At 41.4% G+C, this 10,303-nt stretch overlaps 2 protein-coding genes across 4 annotated transcripts in view; both read right to left on the reverse strand.

Annotated features, from left to right (window-relative positions):
• use1 (unconventional SNARE in the ER 1 homolog (S. cerevisiae)) overlaps positions 1–31 on the reverse strand; it is an 8,037-nt gene extending 8,006 nt beyond the window's left edge. For all 3 annotated transcript variants that reach the window (XM_030784103.1, XM_030784105.1, XM_030784104.1), the window contains exon 1: positions 1–31. This exon is cut by the window's left edge and continues 76 nt beyond it. In XM_030784103.1, coding sequence (XP_030639963.1) covers positions 1–26 — 26 coding nt within the window. In that variant the 5' untranslated portion in view covers positions 27–31.
• Positions 32–3,367: 3,336 nt separating this feature from the next.
• LOC115820554 (uncharacterized) lies at positions 3,368–9,675 on the reverse strand. The gene is made up of 4 exons (XM_030784172.1): positions 9,639–9,675; positions 8,537–8,695; positions 8,106–8,396; positions 3,368–3,615 (listed from the first exon to the last, which is right to left on the reverse strand). Exons 1-4 carry the CDS (start codon positions 9,673–9,675, stop codon positions 3,368–3,370), a joined length of 735 nt encoding a protein of 244 aa, XP_030640032.1.
• Between the last annotated feature and the right edge of the window lie 628 nt (positions 9,676–10,303).

Genomic DNA, 10,303 nt, shown 5'->3' on the forward strand with positions numbered 1-10,303 from the left:
TTAATTTCCAGCCTAGATTTAGCCATGTTTGAACCCGCAAGAGGAAGTCGCAAGGTTTTTACGCAAAGAGTGACGGAAGTAGTGGGCGTGCTGGAAATCTGTTAGTATTGCAGAGGGAGAAACTTTAGAAATACGTGTGGCATTTCTAATGGGTAGAGTCCAAAGAAACATGACAAAAATGATCAAACATTTTAAATTTTGTAGTAGCTTTTTCGTAGCTATGCACATTTGAATTCAGGTCCGGTCTTCCTTTAGAACAATCTATTTTGTTTGGTCTTGAAAGGATCCGCGAGTTATATACTTAGCTCTTCCACGGTTCCCTCATGCAGCACTTCAACCAGATGACTGCACGAGCAGTTTCATGCATTTCTCATCATCATCATTATCATCATCACCCGCTTGTACAATTTAACTTTGTGAGCTGAAATTTGCAGATATTGAAAACAACTGATATATAAAAGAATAGTTTCAGTAAGTGGTACACATTTAGTGTTATATTTGTTTACATTGTGGAAACTGCATTGGAACTGTGATAAAATGCATGAGTGTAAATTGTGGTACTTTTCTTTCCATTAGTAATACCTCGGATTAAGTGTAAGTGCAATGTCGAACGCAGAATGACATGGTGCTGAGGTCCTGGATGCGTCGCCAGCCGTGAGGCGAGTACATGTCCGGGCGCAGTGGGGCATTAGCCCTGGTTTGATTACATATCCAGGGGGCGGAATGCAGTCTGACAGAGATGCCGACTCGAGTGTGCGACTGGGACTCGAGTTGCACTTAAGTCAAACACACCGTGACTTTTGACCCGACTTGAGACTCGTCCTCAGAAGACTTGAGACTCGTCCTCAGAAGACTAGAGACTTGACTTGGACTCGAGTTTTGGGACTCGTGACTAATCTTTATTTTTTTTTATTTCTTTACATTTTTTAGTGTATTAACATTAAGGACGTGTCTGATGAGTTGGATGTCATTGCCCCCTTATTATCATGCGTAACATTACACATGCGTATGGTCACAGATGACTGTAAGCTGCATCAACAACACCGTAACCATGGCGAACACACCTGCGGCTGCTGTGCCACTTGCAATAACCTTTGGTTATAATGCCGTCACACAAGGCCCAACCAAAAGAATGGCTAAATGCAAGGGGTGTGGTATCAAAATGAAGGATTCTGGAGCGACCACATCAAAACACACCCGGCTAGGTCAGTCAGTCACTTGGTGATGTGAAAGACAAGTTAATGTTAGCGCCTATGGACAGTTAGCAAACATGTTAGCTCAGCATCAGCTATCTAACATTAGCTTGTTACTAGCTTTGTGGCTGAGGGAGGTTAACTTCATTAGATCGGCGTCAGCTGAATATTTTGAAAAGATGAGTGAGTGTTTGCCACACTTGTTCGTATGGAGTGCTCATATACCAACAACAACTTATCAGCGCTGTTACTGTATGCTAATGGATAAAGGAGTGATGATAATACAGTACATGCTTTGAATTCTTTAGATATAGTAATGCAGTGTTCTAATCAGACCAGATGGGACTCAGCAGATGATAGAACACTCATTACAACCATAAGAGACTTGAGACTTGACTTGGCCTCGTGACCAAAGACTTGAGACTTGACTTGGACTCCAGCTCAAAGACTTGTGGGCGTCTCTGTAATGTGACCCAGAGTGAAGTCCATCCACTGAGCCAGAGTAGATCTGATCTGTTGCGCTGCATACACAACAAAGATGTTTCCGCCGCCCCGCCAGTTCTGTAATTTAGGCCAGTAAAGATCATGTGATAGGGGAGATTTCAGCAACAAAGACACGAGTCGTTTTAATCAGTCTATGGCATAAACAGCCTCTGAATCAAAAGCACACATGTAAGTCTAAGACATGTCCAAGGCCGCTGGTAATCCATCAGCTTAATGCGTTACCTTCCATCAGGAGTAAGCCACCACAAAAATGGATGTTATAGAGATAAAAACATCATTTAATCGTTCTGTTGTGGTCGTTGAAAAAGTCGGAGAGATTCATTTTCATTGGAAGATGTTACTCTTCTTGATTTCGGAAACACCTTTGTTCTCACTTTGACTGGATTTTAAAACAATAACAGCAAACGAAATTTATCCTTCAAGGTAATATTAAATGTTGGCACAAGTAACCGTATAATTGCCTATATCTTTTCTTTACTGATTGACATGGCGTCAGTCTGACTGAGGAGCTGCAGTGCAGGACATGAAAAAACAAGCGTTCTCTCAGGACCGTCCCTAAAGCCAAAGAAAGAGGCAGATTTTGACAGCAAAAAGCTTTAATAGAAAGTGTTTTTTTCCATCTGTATAGTTTCACAGAGTTTTCATTATGTAACAGCCTCACAGTCAAAAAGGCGGCACTCTCCGTAAGGTCATAGGTCACAGGCCAGACGCACAGTAGGCATGCGCTGTTTAGAGCAGGGGTCGTATGTCCGGTTTCAGATCGTTTATATACATTTTATAGTTGTCCCAGGATGATGAGAGGGAAAACCCAAACACCTGTTCCCTGAAATGAATGATTCATTTTGTAGACGTCCACAGATGAAACAGACGTGTATCTGAGAACATTTACATTTATTCAGTTAGCATATGGTAAATGTGTGTTAGATAATACTATGAGTTACACAGACTCATAGCATTTTGTTTTGTTACCAAGAGAAACTTGTTAACAAGTAAAGAGTAAAATGAGTTTTTAAATGCCAATACCTGAGGAAAATGCTTTCCAGCGTTCTTACCATTTTTCAACTGAAATTCATTTTTACATTTTATTATGATTTAAGCATGAATCAGCAAACTCCAGTTTACTGAAGTATGAAGTGGGTCATTTTTTAAGACAAAGCTACCGCAGTAGAACTGTGTTTTTTCTGAGGGGTTTACTATGGTAGGGGGAGTGAGGAGAAGCGTGTTTTTTCTGTGGGGTTTTATTATGGTAGGGGGAGTGAGGAGAAGCGTGTTTTTTTCTGAGGGGTTTACTAAGGTAGGGGGAGTGAGGAGAAGCATGTTTTTTTCTGAGGGGTTTATTATGGTAGGGGGAGTGAGGAAAAGTGTGTTTTTTCTGTGGGGTTTATTATGGTAGGATGAGTGAGGAAAAGTGTGTTTTTTCTGTGGGGTTTATTATGGTAGGGGGAGTGAGGAAAAGTGTGTTTTTTCTGAGGGGTTTATTATGGTAGGGGGAGTGAGGAGAAGCATGTTTTTTTCTGAGGGGTTTATTATGGTAGGGGGAGTGAGGAGAAGCGTGTTTTTTTCTGAGGGGTTTATTATGGTAGGGGGAGTGAGGAGAAGTGTGTTTTTTTCTGAGGGGTTTACTATGGTAGGGGGAGTGAGGAGAAGCGTGTTTTTTTCTGAGGGGTTTATTATGGTAGGGGGAGTGAGGATGGATCACTTGCTGAGGCACTGTTTGCCTGTTTCTTCTTTTTCATAAATAAGTAGGCGCCAAACACGACGATGGCTGAACATCCCAGGACAAGACACAGGGGCATAATCCATACAGGCGTCCCAGAGCTGTGTGGTTCCTGTGTGCTGTGTGGTTCCTGTGTGCTGTGTGGTTCCTGTGGGCTGAGTTGTGTGGTGACTGGAGTTGTGCCTGTAAATTCATAGCCACCTTCGGAAAAGGGGGGGGGGGGCAATTACATGTAATTATTCTTCATTTAAATACATGAAGACACATTAAATACGTAAATTGTTTAATGATTACAAATATGAAATCAAGCTCTGAAAAGTCTGATTGTGGGTGATGTGTGCAGACATAAGTCAGTAGTGCAATGGTCTTAAAACCAAACCCTGTTCACATTGTCTCTATCTTTAAAACTAAACCAGGCCCTGTTCACACTGTCTCTGTCTTTAAAACCAAACCAAACCCTGTTCACACTGTCTCTGTCTTTAAAACTAAACCAGGCCCTGTTCACACTGTCTCTGTCTTTAAAACCAAACCAAACTCTGTTTACACTGTCTCTGTCTTTAAAACCAAACCAAACCCTGTTCACACTGTCTCTGTCTTTAAAACCAAGCCCTGTTCATACTGTCTCTGTCTTTAAAACTAAACCAGGCCCTGTTCACACTGTCTCTGTCTTTAAAACTAAACCAGGCCCTGTTCACACTGTCTCTGTCTTTAAAACCAAACCAGGCCATGTTCACACTGTCTCTGTCTTTAAAACCAAACCAGGCCCTGTTCACACTGTCTCTGTCTTTAAAACCAAACCAAGCCCTGTTCACACTGTCTCTGTCTTTAAAACCAAACCAGGCCCTGTTCACACTGTCTCTGTCTTTAAAACCAAACCAAACCCTGTTCACACTGTCTCTATCTTTAAAACTAAACCAGGCCCTGTTCACACTGTCTCTGTCTTTAAAACTAAACCAGGCCCTGTTCACACTGTCTCTGTCTTTAAAACCAAACCAAGCCCTGTTCACACTGTCTCTGTCTTTAAAACCAAACCCTGTTCACACTGTCTCTGTCTTTAAAACCAAAGCAGGCCCTGTTCACACTGTCTCTGTCTTTAAAACCAAACCAAGCCATGTTCACACTGTCTCTGTCTTTAAAACCAAACCAAGCCATGTTCACACTGTCTCTGTCTTTAAAACCAAACCAAGCCCTGTTTACACAGTCTCTGTCTTTAAAACCAAACCCTGTTCACACTGTCTCTGTCTTTAAAACCAAACCAGGCCCTGTTCACACTGTCTCTGTCTTTAAAACCAAACCCTGTTCACACTGTCTCTGTCTTTAAAACCAAACCAGGCCCTGTTCACACTGTCTCTGTCTTTAAAACCAAATCAAACCCTGTTCACTGGACCAGGTTTGTTGTCAGTTCATAAGAGCAGTAGATTGTAAGTGTGGGCAGTAAGTTTTGAAGATGATGTACTATAAAAATGAATAAGTCTGCAGCTGTGCTGGGATGATCATTAAAGGTGTTTTGGTCACTTACCCGGCTCCTGTGAGCTATGTGGTTCCTGTGAGCTGTGTGGTTCCTGTGTGCTGTGTGGTTCCTGTGAGCTGTGTGGTTCCTGTGTGCTGTGTGGTTCCTGTGAGCTGTGTGGTTCCTGTGAGCTGTGTGGTTCCTGTGGGCTGAGTTGTGTGGTGACTGGAGTTGTGCCTGTAAATCCACCTTGGGAAAGGGGGGGGGATTACATGTAATTATTCTTCATTGCATTTAAATAGATAAAGACACATTAAATACATCAATTGTTTAATGATTACAAATATGAAATCAAGCTCTGAAAAGTCTGATTGTGGATGATGTGTGCAGACATAAGTCAGCAGTGCAATGGTCTTAAAACCAAACCCTGTTCACACTGTCTCTGTCTTTAAAACCAAACCAAACCCTGTTCACACTGTCTCTGTTTTTATAACTAAACCAAACCAGGCTCTGTTCACACTGTCTCTGTCTTTAAAACCAAACCAGGCCCCATTCACACTGTCTCTGTCTTTAAAACCAAACCAAACCCTGTTCACACTGTCTCTGTCTTTAAAACCAAACCAGGCTCTGTTCACACTGTCTCTGTCTTTAAAACCAAACCAGGCCCCATTCACACTGTCTCTGTCTTTAAAACCAAACCAAGCCCTGTTCACACTGTCTCTGTCTTTAAAACCAAACCAAACCCTGTTCACACGGTCTCTGTTTTTATAACTAAACCAAACCAAACCCTGTTCACACTGTCTCTGTCTTTAAAACCAAACCAGGCCCTGTTCACACTGTCTCTATATTTAGCAGTGACTGGACCTCGAGTGAGTCTACGCAGCCTGGGACTGGATGACAGTGTTCACTGGACCAGGTTTGTTGTCAGTTCATAAGAGCAGTAGATTGTGAGTATGGGCAGTAAGTTTTGAAGATGATGTACTATAAAAATAAAAAAGTCAGGCTCATATGACATACTTAGAGTTGATTGTATTCTAGCCAACACAGAGAGGAGACCTATAACCAGGCTCTATGGATCTAACCCCAGCAGATTTGGGTCAGAACCACATCATCTCAACCAAAGAGCATGAGGACTATCGGAATAACTGTCCAGATTAGGTAACTATTGGAATTACTGTCCAGATTAAGTGAAGACAGGTGAACAGTTTACCTCTGACTTGTACAGATACCAAATGGCATTACCCTCCCTTATTTGAATGTCGTTAAACATACACACCAAGGCTCTGAACCAGTTCAAGGAACGAAAATGAAACCAGAAACCTTATATTGTTTAATGTTCTGGAACAGAAACATTTATTGAAATAATGGTAACTGCTTAATAAAGTTACTTTTCCTTCTTTTATGTGCTACAACAAATTAAAATATTTTCTGTTTGCAATAACTTTAGAGCGGAGTTTACTTCCTGTCTTCCTCTGAACGTCACTCGCGTCTTCGGATAGCGGACATAGATTTACCGGCAGCAGGCGGTGATGTAGTGTGAAGGTGAGATGTGGTGTGGTCTGTCTGTTCTCAATTAGCGGAGGTAAATATCATGCTATGCACCTTATAAAATGCTGGTCTTAGACATCAACTTCATCAGTGTTTGATAGACAGGCTACCATGTAAAGAGAACTACTGCTGGAAATAGCTAGCTAGCTCCAGTACGGCTAAACATAACGTGTCGCACATAGCCTATTAGCAAGCTTGTTAAGTTTGCCGTTAAAACCGTTTCTCATAACCGGGGAGACACAGCGGATTTCGGCCCGAGGACAGATTGGACGACAGCGCTCCTAGTTAGTGATCCGATGCGTTTTTATAATGTTTTGTGACATTAGCGATAGAGACTATAGTGTAAAATGTCTATCAATAGACATTTTTATACCGCTGGAAAGATAAAATAAAATATCACTTAAAAAATCCTTAAATCAAATGATTTCATTGAATTTGGCTAAAATAGTACTTAATCCCAGCCACTATTTACATTTTACGATTTGCATTAACCCCTTGGCCAGATGGACAGTTGAGTAGACATTACAGATGTCTTTGTAATAATAAAAAATATGATAGCAAATACTGTTAACTGAATGATACTTAAGTAATTAATGACATTTAATAGCTAATAATTAAAGATTAATAACTAATTAGTAACATTTAGCTAGATTACCAACTGAAAGCAGGCTACAGAACATTGGGAATATGAAACTTGCTACTGAATACTGAGGATATAACAACATAGCAAAAACAATGTGTTTGATAGAGAGCACGAAAGTTTCAGATGCAAATACACACACACACACACACACACACACACACACACACACACACTCATCCTCCCTCCATTATTTCTTCCTACTGTGTGTGTGTGTGTGAGAGAGAGAGAGAGGGAGAGGGAGGTGCTAATAAGAGAGAGGGAGCAGATCTGGCCAAAGCCATGTCAGTAACCCCCATGATGCAAGTCTAAAAGCACACAAGACAGCGTGCACGCGTGTGTGTATGTGTGTGTGTGTGTGTGTTTGTGAGAGAAAGAGAGAGGGAGAGAGAGACAGAGACAGAGAGACATTTCCATTAAATTGTCCCAGCATCATCCAGCTCTTCCTCATTTTGAAATATGCTTAATAACAATTCTTCAATTCAGTTCTTCAACAATTCTTATAAACTGTTTTCTTCTGTTGGCTGACCTACCTACCTTACATGTGGTGTCATGTATGTTGAGTGTTAAGTCCTTTGGTTTTTGATAAATGACTCTAAATTGATGAATTCATTTGTGTCATTCTGGCTCTAGGCAGAGCTCATTAAGAGCTGTCATTTGATATGTATATCTCCATTTCACCCAAAATGTCACACACTCCTCTGGTTCTCACCCCTCCATACTGTCATGTCACACAGCCCGACATGGAGCGTTATAAATCAGTAGTACATTTGGTTTGGGAACGATCATTTGGTTTGGGAACGATCATTTGAAGGTGGAATGCAAAGCTGGAGACGTTAAAATGCCGATTCTGCTCGGAACCAACCACTCGAAAAAAAAATCTGGTTTGAAGCCCTGATACACACGTACACACACACACACACACCCGCACGGGCGCTAAAAAGACGAAGAGTAAAATGTACTTTTATCCCGGACAAAAGCCTCTCAAAACTCAGTATGCTTGAAATATATCAAACAAGTTTCATTCATTTTTACAGTAAACAGTAAACTTACAGGAGACAGAGGCGACAGTAAGTTGTGTCTCTATCTTTTCCTTCGTTCCATTTATGGGTTGGAGTGTGCAGGTGTGTATTCCATCATCCTCGCACACGACGGATTTGAACTGCATTGTTTTCTCTTGTTCTCCTTCCGTTATTGTAGCGTCAGTATTTTCTGTTCTTGGCCCAAATTTTACTGTGGCACCCGGACAGTCTGTGGAGCAGGTGATGTTGATGGCAGAACCCAGCGGAACCGTAGGATTGATGGGCTTAATGCTGAAATTGCAATCGGCAGCACACTCTCCATCTGCAGAAAAAATCACCGTTAATTAAACCTCTCAATCTGTATTTAAACTCATTATGCTCATCCCAGTTAAATGTGTTGAGTTGAAATCAAGTCTTTTTCATTAAATAAAGGACAGGTTTTGTGATGGTGAGTGCAGGCACCTTGTGAGAGCAGGAGGAAAGACCAGGGCAGAACCAGAACAGACCAGGGCAGAATCAGAACAGACCAGGGCAGAATCAGACGCTGGAGCTGGAACAGCATGTTTGATCCCGGTGTGGTTTGGCTGAGAGAGTCTGGTGTTTGGTCGCTGTGTAGTTTGGCTGAGAGAGTCGGGCGTGAACAAGTCAGGAGAGTTTAGATAACTGCTTTCTCCTCCTTTTCCTGCTCGGGGACTTTTTTTTGTTAAAGACTCCATGTCGTTTTTGCAAGGGGCTTTCCAGGCATGTTACTGTCACACATGCACACACACACACACTCCTTACATGACCGTAAAGGGTGCGGGCTTTGAGGGTGTATTTGCCTTTATGTGGTCAATTAGCTAGATACCCCGTTAGCTATCTAACGTTAACGAACGCTTTAGATTAGCAAACGTAGTCTGCCAGGCGCATAGTACTTAACTGTTTGGCTAAGTTTTCCGTTCATGAAGGTCAAAGCAACGCAAATACACGCACAATGAAAGTTTGAGGCCCATCGTCCAAAGCAGCACAGAGTTATTCCCACTTCCTGTTTGGCATGGCATTATTCATTGCCACGGTAACCCTGAGTAACACATCAACTGACCCTATTCAAGATTCAAGATTCAAGAACCATATTGTCATTGTGCAAGCACAACAAAATTGCTATTGGGTCAACCTCATTGATATTAAGTCTCACAAATATTTACTAAAAAGTAAGAAATATGAAAAATAAAAATATCAGCAATAAAATAAGAAATATAAATATCAGTGATAAAAAGTACAGAATCTAAGCAATATAAGTACAAAATATAAACAATATAAAGTATAAAATACAGTTAATACAGAACACAATTCCCCTACTCAGCTTAATCTTGCACCTTAATTTGTAGACTTGGGTGACTACATATGAGGCAATTAGATAAACCCTCATGTAAACCCAGATAAATCCATATGATAAACCCAGATAAACCCTACCTCAAAGTATGGTGTAACTATTCCAGTACAGGTGGCGCTATAACTATGACGTTGACAAATATGTGAAAAATGCACAAATGGCTTACTTCCTGTTGGGTGGAGCCACTCAAACCAATGTTAAGCAGTGTTTCCAAAATGGTGACGGTCATGCTCACGCTAGATTTAACGAGTGTCAGAGCAACTGTGTCCTGACCATGAAGACGCTAGCAGCTGGTTTAGTCTTGCGGCTCAAGCTAATCAGTTGCCCGCCATTACATCCTCGGGTGAGGTATCCACTATTCCTTTGCAATTTATCTTCACATATTTCTGGACTTTATACCAAACAGATTTTAAGGGAATCCGATGAACTATGTAGGCAGAGTTCGAAAGAGTTCAGAAAAATTCTGTGAAAATGCAAAAATTTCAAAATAGCCAAATTCATGTTGGGCAGAGCTAATACAAGCCAAGGAAATATGTCTGACGGGGTGAGGACACTGTCCCCACCAAAATACATGAATATTGCATGAACTTTGTGGCAAACACAGCGATAAGCACATTCAGAAATGTTAGAATGGGTGCTATGGAGTCCACTGGTCATACCCAAGGCAAATGACCAAAGAATTCTAAAATTTGATGTGTACGCTGACTTTTCTTAGTTTTCGAGCATTCCAAAGGCATAAAGGGCATCAAATGTGCAATATACGAACTATGGGGGCGCTATGGAGCCGATGAGGGATGCCTATGCTGAACTATGGGGGCGCTATGGAGCCGATGAGGGTGTCTATGCTGAACTGTGAT

Source organism: Chanos chanos, chromosome 9 (assembly GCF_902362185.1).
Source record: "Chanos chanos chromosome 9, fChaCha1.1, whole genome shotgun sequence".
Classification (NCBI taxonomy): domain Eukaryota; kingdom Metazoa; phylum Chordata; class Actinopteri; order Gonorynchiformes; family Chanidae; genus Chanos; species Chanos chanos.

Coding starts and splice junctions, on each gene's coding strand:
- LOC115820554 (XM_030784172.1), bottom strand. CDS start 9,675: ATGACCGTCACCATTTTGGAAACACTGCTTAACATTG. Junction 8,397..8,536: donor TTTCCTCCTGCTCTCACAAG/GTGCCTGCACTC, acceptor TTTTTTCTGCAG/ATGGAGAGTGTGCTGCCGAT. Junction 3,616..8,105: donor TACTGTCGCCTCTGTCTCCT/GTAAGTTTACTG, acceptor CCTTTTCCGAAG/GTGGCTATGAATTTACAGGC.